Raw genomic sequence first — 16073 nt, forward strand, 5'->3', positions numbered from 1 at the left:
AATATGAGGGAGTATAGGACAACACCGAATACATACTTTAGAATTTTATTGATTTTATGATTATCATTATTTCATTAACTAAATCTAGGAATTTTGAATTTTTTAGTATTATGATTTTCTTATTGATTAAATTGATAATTGGGGTTAAATGTCTATGATATATTTTACATGAATTACTTGTTTATGAGCTTTTGAATTACATTATTTAGTGTAAATTTGAAATTACCATATTAAAGTTCATAGAGTATAAAAAAAAATTTGTATATTAATATAAACAATAAACTGATGTCAATTATTATCTTTATATTTAACTTCTCATATCAAAATTTTCTTTACAAAATTTGTACAACGCACGGGTGCATAACTAATTTATTTTTATTGTATTCGAAATATTAATAACTAACATCCCCGAGACGGAACCAAACGCGCCCTTAGTAGTTTTGACCGCTCTATCCGTTACAGATAATACGGCAGCTGCTTCGTTCTCCTTCTCCTTCACTTCATCTGCTTCTTTCACTCGGAGGACGGAGAGAGGAGAGAATCAATGGAGGGGATAATGCAGCTGCCGTACGACGTGACGGTGAAGATGATGATGGCCTCGCTGGAGCGGAACCTTCTGCCCGACGCCGTCATCCGGCGGCTCACGCGGCTGCTCTTGGCCGCTCGCCTCCGCTCATGCTACCGCCCTTCCTCCGACCTCCAGCTCTCCGACCTCCTCCACTTCGTTCACTGTAAATCCTTCCCCTCCGCGCTCCTGCTGTCATCATTACTATAATTCATCTCGATTTCCAATCAGACTGCGTGAGATGTTTCAGTTCCTAGCATATGTTGAGAATCTGAATCTATGCGTACAGTGCAATTTTTCAAAATGTAAAAACATGGCGATGTAATTTCACCAAATTGCCCGGCCAATTGCACTAGGCTACTGGTAATTAGCGTTTGCTCTGATGATCGATCGTCCTTTTGTTGATTTTGCTATAGCCTCAGTTGACATTTTCAGTGACAGGTGAGTTAAATGTATTTTGTGTGAGGGTAGATGGCTTTAGGATCGACGACGGTGTTCATTTCTGATTCCACACTAGCGTGTTTCTGTAATCAAATTTTTAATGAGAAAAACAAGGCCTTTGAGCAGATTGCTTGAGTTTGCCTTGCTTCCAATAGATAATGTGATTTTGATGCATCGGGGGTGTTTCACCTTTTATAAGAACGCAGTTTCGTATCTGTTTCTTGCCGCCTCTAATTCTTTCATCTACATTATGTTCATTTCTTGAACTGTTTATCGTGATATCAATACTGACTGCTGTAGTTTTTACAGCCCTTAGAGAAATGCCTATAGCTATCCAGACTGATAAGGCGAAAGAACAACATTATGAACTACCGACCTCCTTCTTCAAGCTTGTGCTCGGGAAGCATCTCAAATATAGGTACTTGCACCCGCTCCAAGTAAATCATTGATGTCTCCGTCCTCTAAAGCAAATTGACTTTGAATTTTTAATGATTCTTATCATTAGTACTGCTTTATTGTAACAAATGATTCCCTTATATAGAGAAGGAACTCGTATCAACATAATGCGCTCAGAACACTCCTCCGTTAGTCACCTTCTTAAGCCAAAAGAAGGACCTTTGCGGGGTTCCTCCACTTCTTGGATTTTTCGCTCTGCACATTTCTTTTTGGGGGCAATATTGTCCTTTGACCTGTGTGAGAAAGATGAATTTCCAACTGAATCCCTCTGAATTTACAATGCAAGAACATGCAATTCAAAGTGTTCTGGTTAATTCCACATAAAAAGTTCATTATATTCGTGGAAGCATTTCTGCTAGTAATCTTTGCAACATTATCTCTTTTACTTGTGGACTATGCAGCTGCTGTTACTTTTCTGATAAGTCAGTGAGCTTAGATGATGCTGAGAAAGCAATGTTGGAGCTGTACTGTGAGAGGGCACAACTGAAGGATGGCCACACTGTCCTTGATGTTGGATGTGGCTGGGGCTCCCTTGTTCTGTATATAGCGCAAAATTATAGCAACTGCAAGATTACGGGCATCTGCAACTCAACCACCCAAAAAGCCCATATAGAGGAGCAATGCAAGTAATAACTCATTATGCCCAATTATGTTTATGATTGTCTATATCAGTATGTGAACATATATAAGATAATATCAACGTTGCTACATAATTAGGTATTTGTCAGACTTGAGAGTACCATCTTTCGCAACAAGATAAGAAATCAGGGCACGTTTTGTTTCAGGAATCTTCAGCTGTCTAATGTAGAGATCACTGTTGGGGATATTAGCACGTTTGAAATGGACGCCTCCTATGACCGAATATTCTCCATCGAGATGTTTGAGGTATTCTCATTTCCGTCATTCCGGGGATGCATTTAGTGGTGTTTGTTTGCATTATAAAGTCTCTTCACTGTATTTTTACAGCACATGAAGAACTACAAGGATCTCCTCAACAAGATAGCAAAGTGGATGAAAGAAGATACCCTTCTTTTCGTGCATCACTTTTGCCACAAAGCATTTGCTTACCACTTCGAGGTAGAACTCTCTCTGGTTGAAAATTCATCTACTTTGCTACTTTTGGTATGAGAAAATGTCATGTTTCCTACTCTGAGCTTACAGCAGTGGGCCCTCTAGGATAACAATGAAGATGATTGGATTACTAGATACTTCTTCACTGGAGGAACAATGCCTGCCGCAAACCTGCTCCTTTATTTCCAGGTAAGGTCTCTATACTAAAAGTACCTCTCTATTCAGCATAAAAGAGAAAAGTACCTCTTCAGTCTATTACATCGGGAAAGGCAAGACTACCTTCCCTGAGATACAATATTAGATACAGAATTGGAGCCTGATATAAATCAGGATCATTGAGCTTATTATTTTGTCTTGCTGATGGTAAGCATGATGAGCATACCTTATGTGTAGGATGATGTTTCCATTGTTGATCACTGGCTTGTTAATGGGAAGCATTATGCGCAAACAAGGTAAGATCAAATGACTCAAGCAATGGCATTCTCGCTGACAAGCAATTATTGGTTTTTCTTCGTTGTTCTTTTGTATTTCATTCTCATGTTTCCGCATTCTGGAACTTCAAATCAGATGATCTGACAAGTGATGTTTATTTCTTACAGCGAAGAATGGCTGAAGAGAATGGATCGGAATATGGGTTCTATTAAGCCCATCATGGAGGCAACTTACGGGAAGGATTCAGCTGTGAAGTGGACCGTCTACTGGAGGACATTCTTCATCTCCGTGGCTGAACTCTTTGGCTACAGCAATGGGGACGAGTGGATGGTCGCACATTTCCTATTCAAAAGGAAGGGAAACCATTCCTTCCCCTTGCATTCCAATGATCCATGCGAATAGTTTCTGGTTTCTCAGAAGGCTATGCAGTTCAGGTTTCTGTTATTACTGAATCCACCGACTAAGATAATTCTCTGTTGCTGCATTATCATCTACAATAATCAATCCAGGAATTGGTCAAATTTTAGTTATTTCCGTGCCTTCCTTCAATTGCAATGTCTATTTTTTTCCTCTCTTCCCTAATGTTTATATATATGGTATGATAAATCATGCCCCATTTTTTGCCCAACGGCAGTAACCATCATATGGCTTTATAGTCGGATGCATTTAACGTAGGAAGCCTCTTCTGACAGGCAAGGACCCGAAAACCCGGAAACATCAGCTATAGAGATGCAGTCCAGGTTCTTGCTGTTGCTGCATAGAATCCCCAACTCAAGTGCCAATCAGGATAATGTTTAAAGACAAATTTGAAAAGGTTAAGAAGGGAACTGAAGAAGAGCTCACATTGTTGTTATTATCTTGGTATTAATACGAGCTCGTTTACAATAATAAATCTAATTCACTCGTAAAAGACTCCATAAAAGTTCCTCTAAGAGGCTTCTTGAAAAAATAATAATTCTATTTTGTAGGCATGAAGAATTCAAAAAACTTCCCATGAATGCCTAGAAAGCATGGATTCTGCTTCCATTTCCTATCAGAAGCATTTACAGATAATATAAGGGGAAGTAAGAGAGGGTGATTGACGACGACAAATAGCGGTATATAAGATTCTACCATAAATACAGAATTTTCCAACTTACATGCCATACAGACTCGGGTGACGACAACATCAGGGCCAAACTGCAGTGAATGTCATCCAAGGAGTTTTGGTTTCTTCTCTCGGTTTACGAGCCTTCACGGCTGGTCATGTCCTGGGTCTGAACCTCCTCTGAGCCTTCAGGTCCACGACAATCACGGTAATGTTATCCTTGCTTCCCTTCTGAAGGGCCCGGTTCGAGAGATACTCTGCTGCAGCCTGGGCTGCGGGATCTGACCCTTGTGCCTGGGCTGCCGGTTCAGATCCCTGGCCCTGAGCACTTCCCCTGTCGGGAGCTAGTGTTTCTCCTCCGTTCTTCTTGTGCCAGAGCAGTATCCGCTTGCGAGCCAGGTCGCACACCTCCTCATTTGTCATCACATCCCACAGACCGTCACTTGCAAGCACGAGGCAGTCGTCCTCTTTTGCTCGAGGGACAAACATCACTTCCGGATCAGGTATTATCCACGGCTTTAGATATTTATCGCCTGTAGTAGTAGGAATTGTCATTCATTCTCATAATCTTTACAAATTAAACTATGCATGAAATCATTTTCCTCCAAACTCTTGTACCCGTGATATCTAGGAATTGAATGGAATAACCATGTAAGAAGTAGTTATATCTTCCATGGGGGTTCCAATCATTCCATTTGAATGGACCAGACGAGGCACAACAAAGGCTAGGAAGCACAACTAGCAGATGGAAACTCATGACCTAACTACTTCATCACAGTAAAAAGGAAATTGCAATGCTTGGCTAAGAGATAAACGAGGACAGAAATAAGAAACATACCGATGGACCTCGACATTGCAAGAACGCCGAGAACACGATACCCATTCCACCGTATAACCTTTCCTCCTGCAGCTTCAATTCTCGCATATTCGTCTGCACGGTTTGGCTGATATTCATACAATAACGACAGAGTAAGACATCTAGGAAACGAACTCTCTTCAGATAATTGCAAACTAAGGCCCAACATGATTGTACAATTCTTCACCTTGTGATCCACAGACAGTGCAATAGGTTCCTTCCCACGACACAAAACCGCCCTCGAATCTCCACAGTTTGCCACGATGATGTGGGATGAGCATATGATGGCCACCACAGCGGTGGACCCTGCAGTTTCTGGGGCGACAGGTTCCACGCCGGTAGGATTTTCTCCGACCTCGGCATCAACCTTAGTGAAACAATTCGTGAATGCCTGTCTCCACTGCTCTTGGCAACTGTCAGAACAATTCCCGGCAATCAGGCTACCCCTAATAGATTCTATCTCCTCCGCCAAAGCTACATGGACTCGATCCTTGCAATAGTTCGCAACCTGAAAGATGAAAAACCATTAGAACCACTTACCAGTGCACTTGACGGCTCGTTAGGTGAAGGCAGATATGTCGTGTTTCTAGCTCCGCAAACAAAATTTATTAAGTGCTCAGTATACTAAGTTTTTTCAGATGGGCCTTAATATCAATAGTTGTGGTAAATAGAGTAATGATGAAAACGGGCACAATTTAAGCGGAAATTAACCTGTGATCCACCATGGCCATCGTAGACCCCGAAAAAGTGAGCAGTCTGCTCGGTTATAATCTTGCCTGTGCTATCAAGCACTCGATCAACGGCAAGCATTTGAATCGGGATTTCCAAGAACCTGGGCACTGTGGCCACTGCATCCTCCATCTCCGGCCTCCTCCCGCACATGGAAATCGAGCCCCAAAGAGGGATGTACTCCACCTCGAAAATGCTCCGGACAGTACTCATCCTTGCTTGCTGAACAAGCAGAGTAGCTGAATTGGCAGTGGAACTCAAACTCGAACTTGATTCCAGTTGAACATGGGCTACCTGAGCAGAGAGGGAGTCCTGACTGCCCATGATCCCCCCCTCAACCTGGGCCTTAGCCACGACCTCAATCTCATACACAGTCCTCTCAGAATCTGCAGTGCTCGATGCTCCAATCTCAGAAAATTGCTCGAAGCCTAAAATATCCTCCCCACATAAACTGCTAGTGTCGCTAGCAACAGAAAGAGAACAAGAGTTATCGAGAACTCGATCTCCTTCCATCAATGAGCAATCATCCTCCTCATTTTCCCGGCTCTTGTTCATTTTCACAACTGTATCCAACAGGGGCTCCCTGACTCCACTCTCTCCAAGTGAATCCTCCATCAGAGCCTCAACAACCGAATCAGATGACAAACTTGGTGGCGGGTCAGGCACGGAGTTCATTCCTGTGAAGTCCATACGGGCACTGAGCACGAGAAAATCACAGCCCAAACTACATCTAAACGGAACTAAAACCGCTCCGTAACACATCTCCTCCATCCAAATCCCAAAAAGTCACCCCCTGAGATTACCCCAGTCATGGTTCAACTAAACACCCCGTCATCCCTCTTCAGCAATCTCTCAAGAACACGAGCCCGATTTCCTGGAAGACAAATTTCCATGCGGATGAGAGGCAAAAGCAACTTACTGGGGACAAAGCTTGCAAATGGGTCGGCACATCTTATCAAGAACAGTGACGCGGAGCTTCCATTTTCAGGGGAGTGGACCCTTAGACATAGAGAGGGGGTTCTCCCTTTACCCAGAGCAAAGGGAAAAGCTCGCAACTTTAAAGGACTGCGAGCAGTACCAAATTAAGCAAAACGATCAAGAAAGCAAAAGGGGGTTCATGAGAAAGGAGCCAAGGAATCACAGGAAGAACTGAGGAAAGAGGGCGACTTCCCTCCTCTTCCCCCCACTCTTCTTTATTATTCTTTATTTTCTATAAAAAGAAAAAGGAAAAGGACAAGTTTTTTTCCTGGGCGGATGGGCACTTCCCCGGATCTGAGGGAATCCATGGCAGCCTCTTGGTATGGTAGCTTTGTTTCTAACTCTCTCAAGCTCATGTACTGGTGACAAGTATGTTTCAAGAGAAGAAGGTTACAGAAGAAAGGGAAAGAAGTGGGAGATAATCCACAGAGCTAAGCCAAGCCTACCCAATCCCATCAAATAACAACGGAGTGTAGAGTCTTCTCTTCTCCCTTCTTCATCCTCCTTCTCTATCTCCCCTGCTCTCTCTCTCTCTCTCTCTCCCCCTGTGATTGAATACGAATTTTTCTTTTCTAAATCTAAAAATACAGAAGCGATCAATTTGATGTTAATATTAGTACGACTTCTTTTTTTCGATTAATGGGCCTCAACGACAACTATTGTTCACCCAATCGAGATTACCCATGACAGTAAAGGTCATCGTAATTCCAATTAGGGAATGGTATTCGCTGATGGAACTTTCACCACCTACTTCGTTTATTTTTTTCTTGGCTTTACTTTTTCTTTTTTCAAATTCAGGCAACGAGGACATCATCGAAGCTCACCACAGCTCCTATAAAGTCATTGGCGACCTCAACTACCTCAATTGGAGGGTGTAGCCATAGATTCTCGTTTAAATTAACGAAAAAGTTAAGGTATATTAAAATTGATATTAAATTAATAGTTCGTATATTTTTAAGTTAAAAAAAAAAAATTCATGCTATAATTGATAAAATGTGAAATGTTTGTGTTATTTTAGACAATTAATCATAAATTTATTTATATATTGCTTATGTAATGCATGCATATACGTATGTATGTGTATATATATATATATATATATGCCTTTTATGTCTATAGAACGTTTTGTCTACGGTGATTACCAATGTGACTATACTATTCACCACCAAAAAAGTGGGAGATACTACTTTAATGTATTATACTATTCATAAAAGTAATATGTTGTTTTCTCCGCTGTGCACTACCCACCGAGTATCTTAAAGTCGTATTTGCATTGATTAGTCAGATTCGAAATGAGTTGATCTATTAAACTATAAATTCTTCTAATCATGAAATTTCTTTTATTCGAAAGACGTAAAGACTTGAATTAGAGATGTCGTTTAAGGAGAAAAAGTATCGAATTAGTCGAATCAATTCATATTGATTAGAAGATATATTTTCATCACGTCACGAAAGTTGATTAAAAGAAAAAAAGCAAGAATAATGATCATTTGAAAAGATCTTACAAATAATCTAATAATTGTGATGTAAAGTCGGTTTATTACTATATTTAGAATAGATGATCACTTTATGGTGGTTAAGAGGACTCTTTTTTATGATGCATATGTATGTTGTATGCCATCGTAGGAAGGCTGGTGCTTAACTCGTGGAGTCTTCAGGGAGCTCCAGTATCCATCCGATCCCGGATTCGAAAATCTTTGAAGTCACCGAAGCGCCTTTGGCGTGATTATCCACTCCGTACGTTGTCGAGGGTTCACGGAGCCTTGAGGATTAGTCGGACGAAACTTGAACACCCCGGATTAGCTAAAAAGAAACGAGTAAGTGGAGAAGAAAAGCACGAGTCCTTTTATGCCCAATATAATCTCTCTATATATATAACCATATCACGGAGTGATTCTTTCTTATCCAGACAAAAAATAGAATGGATACATAAAGCTCTTTTAGTTAGCGGATATTAGCCGTTAGATCCTTTTGGCATCTATTTTTAAGAACTAGTTTTTAGCCCGTGATATTTTCTGTCGAGGACACATGGCAGCATTTGGTTATGACACGAAGTCGATGGCATGATCGTAATTAACTTAAAATGCTGGCCAAGTTGGAAGTTACTTAGTGGAATGACGATGCTTTAACTGTCATAAGAATCAAACTCGAGACCTATAAGGATGACAACGTTTCTGATCCATGGTTCTAAAGCCCGAGATTTAGGTTCAAGCTTGGCTTTACCACAACATTTTATTGAGCAATGCAAATTCGAATCTCGGATGGAAAACAAAGCGTTACCATGAGGTTTTAGCTTGGTCCGAAACCTGCCATTCTTGAATCCAGTCTAATCACCCTTCCAACTCAAAATAACACAATTAAAACGTGATAAAAATCACTAAAGCACGTTTCACAATAGTTTAAGACCCATGACTCTTTGCAAACAGTCATGATCAACCCATTATCTCTTCTTTATATAAAGATTCAAAATAATCAAATGCTCTGGGATGGATAAGTATATGATTAGGCAATGATCCCCATCGACAACTCATATATATATATATGGGAATCCAAACAGGACCTAAACTCTACTCACTACATAACAAAAGTTAACAACAAATTATTACTTTTTCATTTTTCTTCAATTTTTTTAACAATTCAATTCAATTTTTAATAATAAATTATCTCAATTATTTATTACTTTTTCCACAATTCAATAATATAACAATTACTTTTTTTTTACTTTTTCACACATTTCTCATAAGTCAACATTACAATCATTATAAATAAATTAAAATCAAAACTTTATTCAAATGAACTCTAAAACCAAACACACTATTATGGTGTGTTTGGTTTTAGAGTTAAGTTGAGTTGAATTTTAATTTTAATTGAGTTGTAATGATTGTTTTATTGAATTATGAGAAAAAATGTGAAAAAGTAATGAATAGTTGATATAATTTAATATTAAAAATTGAATTGACTATAATGGAGGTGTATGTGAATTTATGTATGGGCCCCACCTTTTGACTTTAAAGAGTTGATTTTTGTTGTGTAGTGAGTAGAGTTAAAGTTATAGTTAAAATTTTAAAATCCGATTGCGAAACCAAACGGAGTATAAAATTTCCTCCACATGCGTCGGTCAGGATCATCCTCAAAGACATAAGCATCATCCCCTAGATTAGGTCTAGTTCCGTCCCACGGCCATTTACTTCAGCATCTTAACATGGTAATTAACTATGTTCTCCATCTCAGTTAAAGCAACTTCAGATCTAAAATCAGAATCTAAACTATATGACAGCATGGATACCAGTAAAGGACATCCTCTTCAGTCTTTTGCTTAGATATTTATCCTTTTACGTGGTACACTGTTTTGCACTTTGGAAATACAAGGCATCATCTTTATTTAGTCATTTCCTCTTGTTTAATTGTGTTACATCTCTCTTGCACAAAGATAATGTTTTAAAGGCGAATCCCTTTCAGAATTTGAAAGGAAAAGGCTAACCATTTTTCCAGGAAAATGAACAAAAACAAAAAAAACAAAAAAGGAATTGCCCTTCTCCCTCAATCTTTTTCAACTGTTTATTTCTTATTTTTACTGAATTTTCAATTGTTTAATTTCACATTTCAAAATAATAATAATAAATAATGTTAAAGATTAGAGTAAGTTGAATAGCTCATAGTAATTTGTAACTCATCTCTTAATTAATATGCATTATATATTTTAAATAATTACTAAGTTATAGATTTATCACATATTTTTAATTTAAATTAAATTGAAAATTTGTTTTGCCATTAATTTTTTTAGAGTAGTGTCTATGGTATCCTTATTTTCATTTTTTTTTATATTTATTTTACTTACGATCATAAGTGTTGTAGTGCTGTCTCACAATTTTTCCTTTTATAGGACCATAGATTTATATAAATAGTGGCCTATAGCAATTTTTATTGAAATTGTATATATGACCAATTAATTTTTTTTAATAATGTTTTTAGCCCTTGTATTGTGTATAGTTCGTATTAACATATTTATATATCATTTCATAAATCAATTATTCCGATTTTTTCGGAAAATACATTTCCTTCTTAACAACATAATAAGCTATTTCCAATGGCTAATTTTCAATATCATACAATAATCAATTGAGAAATTATGCTGACATTGGATAATCATATACTATTTACAACGATTTGAATCTTCTAATTGAAATTACATTGACATTGGATAATTCATTTGTTAATCCATATATAAAATGGGCGCATATAATAAATGCAATAAAAATGGGTGAATAATAAATCTATACTAAATATAAAAGTGCGAAGCTTCTACTGTCCATCGCTCTATTTCGCGTTTCAAATTCTGCCGCGGCCGCCACCGCCCTTTGCTGCCTTTGTATTCATTCGCCGCCCTCGCCATCCACTCAGCGGCGCCAAGGTTGATTACCTCCGCCTATGGAACCACTACTTTCAACCGTTCGCCCCTTTTCTCCGATTCCCCTATCGTGCCTGTTTCAAAGTCATCTCCGATGGCCTCCTTGCTATGAGTCGTACTTTCCCAGTTGCAGCCCCACCGTACTGTTCGTGAAAATGCCTGTGTATGTTTATTCTCTTCCAACTGCGGTCGCTAATCGCATCCATTGCAGCCACATAGAGACCGATGTCGTAGTCCGCAGCATGGGTTGGCCGAAATCACTCAAATGTCTGGAGGTCGTCAAACTCGATCATCGGCATGCTGCAGTTTTGGGTAAAATGGTCAAACTTTGATCAGTTATTCGATTTATCTTTCTATTTAAAACTCAGTTACTCAATTGAAATTAGTCGCAGCGCTCTTCCTTTGTCTGGGATGGGCATTCTCCTATGATTTGCATGCTTATGCTCTGATATGGGAAGGAAAGTTCGAATATTATCAAGAGAAAATTTTATGTTTTTCCTGGTGTTTTATATTTCCATTTTCTTGCTATTATTCTGGTAATATTCGGCTTTGAATATGATGACGTCAATTTTTAAGCCCTTACGAAAAGATTATAATGCTTGCATCACAATGATCAGATTCGCAGGTAAATCATGACCCATCAGATCCACAATGATTAACTTGTATTGCATTCTGCTTGTTGGCTGTTTATATGGTTTTTTGCTTCTTCTGGTTTTTAATTTTTCAACTTCTACCGTGTGCAATTGCAGTTTTTCATGCCCGTTGTTATCCATGGGTTTATGTTCTAATATCATGTGCCTCTGAGCATTTTATTTCGCTGTAAACTCTCTCGCTCTCTCTCCCCTTGTGTCTTTAGATATATTTAGGAACTTTGCTATGCTCTAAGCCTTGTATGTATGATTCACTTTTTGTGCACATTTACCCCATTATTGCAGTTGTTACGTGATCTTAGAATTGAAATACCCCCATGGAATAATAATCATGGTCAATTATGGTCGTGCAATAGAAGCAAAAGAAATTGGATGCTACCACAGCGCCGCAAAAGGAAACGTCAAAGTGTTGCTGAGAGTGATGCGTACTGCAACACCTTTTGTGCACATCGTCACTTGATCGTGGGAGCTCCTCCTCATACCATATGCAGCGCTTTGTCCCAAGTACCAATCACAGTAAGCTTTTTTTTCCTGGTTTTATTGGTCTTTATAATTGATGCAAGTATATATTCTTTTGCTCGTGATACAAGTATATATTCACATTGTTTCTGTGTACCCTTGCAGCTGACCTAATCTAAAACTCCATGTAGTTAAAGAAATGCTTTGCAAAGTTATTCTTCAACTTGGGAGCCATTCTGTTTTTTTAACTGGCAACTTACTATTTGTTTTTCGCTTTTTCTTTTTTGCACAATGTAGTTATTTGTGCCCCCTGTTTGTGCTCGATCATTCTTGATGTTATTCCCACTACTGTATATTGTCATGATATGTGGTGTACTTCCCCCCGTTTGCAAAAGGAAGGGAATCTGCCCTTCCTTGTGTCTCTGGATAGATAATTGAGGCCGAAGAAATGTTTCCCAAAACATAATTGATTTCACCATCCCTAGCCAACATTGATCACCTTCCTCTGCATTCTTGCGTTTTTCTTTAATTACCATCTACATCAATCATTGTTGACACATGCTCTTTAACTCATTCTTTTGCATTTATAATGCACTCGAAAGCCCTTGTGGTACTGCTAAGCAGCTGACTGAATAATAACGTTTATCCTCTCAGATGTTATAGTGATGCCTTCCACTCTGAGTTGTATTTGTGACAAGTGGCTTGTTTATTTTCCAGTTTTGTCAGCAATCATATCTTATGTCCATTACATATGATGTTTTGACGTCATGTCAAGTGCGGGAATTCTCTTGAAGAATTCTGCAGCGGGGATGACAGCTTAGGTAATCCTCTTACACGATTTTTTCCCCCTTCTTTTCTCCTTTTACATTTTGGTTTCGTCATGTTTTTCTCTTTTTACCAATTTTTGCTTTCATGTTGATCAAGTTGCAACATGTGCTATATCTGACGTTTTATATTTGTCCTCAGTTACTATGAATAAGAAAAAAATGGGTTCAGGGTGGACTGTAGATTAAATTTCTGCATGTGTTGAAATATGTAAGATTCTGATTGAATAATGACTGATTTAATAGGTGTGTGTTTTGTCAATATATGATTGCGAGGTCTAATACAAGTTAAATGGGAAAAGATCTATAACCAACTATATCTTTTGGGTGGTTCCTCCGCTGATATTTTCTTCAAAGAAAACATGTTTTTGTTTTGTTTCCCACATTCCTTTCTTTTATGGAAATAACTGAAGCTCTGTTGAAGCTGGCAGTATCCTCACTCTCATATAACTTGTTAGTACCCAGAAATATGAGACACAAAGAGCTTTTGTTTTGTTCAGAGTATTTTTACCGTATGATCTTCATTCCATTCCCTTGATTGGATGCAGTTGTTCCCTTCTCCAGCAATGGTAGTAATCCTAACTTGCCTATAAAAAATGACAGTCCCTAACCAGGAGATTCAGAAACCAGATATTTAGCAGATGCTGCCAAACAGATAACAGAGCCATCAAATGAGTCCGACTCTTTTAGCAGTCGGATCCATTACCAGAAGCTCGATGATGAGATCACTAGGGGTCCTCCAGGCAATGAGACAGGCGATTGCTAGCTCAGAAGAATTTCCTCCATAACCTGTACCAGCAGCTTGAGTATGACATCTCTGAGCTGAGGGAACAAGGACTATCCAATGGCTCCAGTGCCTTGGGGAACTCTGTGTCTAAAAGAATGGATCAGACAGATAATGCGAGAGTACAAGAAACTCTTGGAGATGATGGAAATGGCAAAAGGATTAGGAAGGACTTCGAAAGAAATTCTGAGGGAGCATTTTCAGTTTGGGTTTAGGGGAAAAACCGTGCAAGTGGTAATGGCTTTTATTCAGAAAGTGGCTCGAGTTGAACTTGGTGCCTGGGGATTCATGTTGCTTGTTCAAGTTTAGTATACAGGCTGGTTATGCTGCATTCAGAAATTTCAAGCTCCAGTCTTGGATTAGATCGAGTTGTCTATATGTTGACATCGTGGTAAGCTAGAGGTAGGAGTGAAAAATGTAGCGAGAAGATAGTCGAGTGACGGACTTGTTGGATCAAGAAAATTAGTTCTCAGCTTTTAAAAAGAAACCTGAAAAATATGTGCGAAGGGATCCACCACGAGCTTGTCTGATATGGTTCATATGGGGTAAGTACGTACTGGGTCCCATTTCTCAGAATGGTACTTTGAGGACCTGATCTGCTATTCTGTATCTCACATTTTCTTATCTTTGGTTTTATAAGAATTTTTAATTTTACCAACTTTACTATTTGCTGCTTTCTTGCTGTTTTCCAACAACATTTACAACAATTGAAATCGAATTGTGAAATAAAATATCACGACTTGTGTATCTATCGTTTTAAAACAAATTCGAATCAGTGAATTGTAACAGAATCCATTGGTGGCTTCCATTCCCCTCAATGTGTTTTTTCATTTATTCCAGAAACAAATTTTTAGTTGTCTATCACCGTGCTTATGTAGAGCCCTTAGTTCAGGCTATTTAGTAAACTTCTTTCCTACTCTTATTTGTTATTTTATGTAGAAAATCTAAAAATAAATTGGTGTATAAAACATTCAAATCTTTTTTTTAAAATTATTTTCCTGCAAATTGTTATGAGCCTTATTTAGTTTTTATTTTTTATTTTTTCAAACTCCAGCTATTACGGCCCCTTGTTTATGCTCGATCGTTCTTGCTGCTACTTCCACTTTAGTATATCTGCATTATCTTTGTTCTGCACTTCAATTGGTCTTATGGTAGGAAACTCACCCAGTTCGTGTGCATGTGCTTTTACCCTCTCATGTCTTTTGATAGAGAATTGCGTCTGAAGATATGTACTTCCCAAAACAAAATAAATTGTGTCATCCCTTGCCCGTATTGATCAGCTATTTTGTAGTTGCATTACCCGTGTTTTTTTTTAATTGAGTTTCACTACTAAACTAACCATGTTTTCCGACGGGAGGATTCCTCGATATTCTGTTGAAAATCCATTGGAAAACGGGTCCGACTGAATTATTGAGGGATTGTTTTCCTCGGAAAAACCATTCTTGGTAAATCTACCAATGAATTACTTATAGCATGAACTCTGTATTCGTAATGGAACAATATGAGATATGAGTATTTCCTCATCAGTTTGGTCTTTTATTCATAAGATCAAGAGAAATCCATATCCGTCTTTATGCAACACATATATATGTAAATAAGCACACCCCTACATTTGCAAAAAGAATGAAATGCAGCGGTACGTAAAAATGTTTGTATGCATCTACAAATGTACACAATTATTGGTAGAATGTTTGATATTAATTATTTACAGAAACTTCAACTGTATGGATTTATAATAAGGAATACATGAAAGTTGTATAAATTCCCACGTGCAACGCACATGGCCTTTCTACTAGTATTATTAAAGAAACTAATTACAATTCAAATGAGTCTTTAAGAAACATACCTCTCTTATGGTACCTGGGGAGCTATTTATAAGAGTCCTGATATATCTGTATTGAGATATCATAATCTGTGCAGAATATTTAATAACAAATAACAAATAGATGTACTTGCCATACATTGGTTAGAGATAGAATAATATCTCAGATGACATATTGACAGAATATTCTAGAGATAATATGAGATATATTATGAGATATAGATAAGGAAATATACTCAATAAGATTTAGTTACCCAATCTGGAATATCAATGTGGGTCCAAGATGGTAAGTCGGACCAATTTTATGGTCCCTAAAAGAACACTTTTAGATAAAATGATCGAATCAATTGGATGAGAATTTTACTTAATTAAGCTTTCAAAAGATTAGCTATATAATGCTTAATTTTTTAAAGTTAATTTTAAGTTTATATAAGTATAAATAGTTATTTATTTTCTTAAAATGATGAATATATTTATTTGCTAACGGTATGGTAATAGTAATTGAAATAAT

At 38.0% G+C, this 16073-nt stretch overlaps 2 protein-coding genes and 1 long non-coding RNA gene across 4 annotated transcripts; 2 read left to right on the top strand and 1 right to left on the bottom strand.

Annotated features, from left to right (window-relative positions):
• The first annotated feature begins 418 nt into the window (after positions 1-418).
• On the top strand, positions 419-3539 carry LOC116208470 ((S)-coclaurine N-methyltransferase-like). Its single transcript, XM_031541946.1, has 8 exons — positions 419-731; positions 1316-1424; positions 1864-2088; positions 2248-2347; positions 2429-2539; positions 2639-2722; positions 2927-2985; positions 3133-3539. Exons 1-8 carry the CDS (start codon positions 545-547, stop codon positions 3365-3367), a joined length of 1110 nt encoding a protein of 369 aa, XP_031397806.1. The 5' UTR covers positions 419-544; the 3' UTR covers positions 3368-3539.
• Positions 3540-3788: 249 nt separating this feature from the next.
• On the bottom strand, positions 3789-7173 carry LOC116208463 (protein phosphatase 2C 53-like). Its single transcript, XM_031541933.1, has 4 exons — positions 5620-7173; positions 5096-5416; positions 4891-4996; positions 3789-4585 (listed from the first exon to the last, which is right to left on the bottom strand). Exons 1-4 carry the CDS (start codon positions 6406-6408, stop codon positions 4209-4211), a joined length of 1593 nt encoding a protein of 530 aa, XP_031397793.1. The 5' UTR covers positions 6409-7173; the 3' UTR covers positions 3789-4208.
• Positions 7174-10890: 3717 nt separating this feature from the next.
• On the top strand, positions 10891-15012 carry LOC116193020. 2 transcript variants are annotated; one of them, XR_004154188.1, is made up of 4 exons: positions 10891-11335; positions 11959-12189; positions 12850-12953; positions 13505-15012. It is a non-coding gene; the product is annotated as an uncharacterized LOC116193020 (long non-coding RNA). The 2 variants fall into 2 exon arrangements; XR_004154192.1 differs by having other exon boundaries at positions 10892-11335; positions 12030-12189.
• Positions 15013-16073: the final 1061 nt, after the last annotated feature.

This window comes from Punica granatum, chromosome 1 (assembly GCF_007655135.1).
Source record: "Punica granatum isolate Tunisia-2019 chromosome 1, ASM765513v2, whole genome shotgun sequence".
Lineage (NCBI taxonomy): Eukaryota > Viridiplantae > Streptophyta > Magnoliopsida > Myrtales > Lythraceae > Punica > Punica granatum.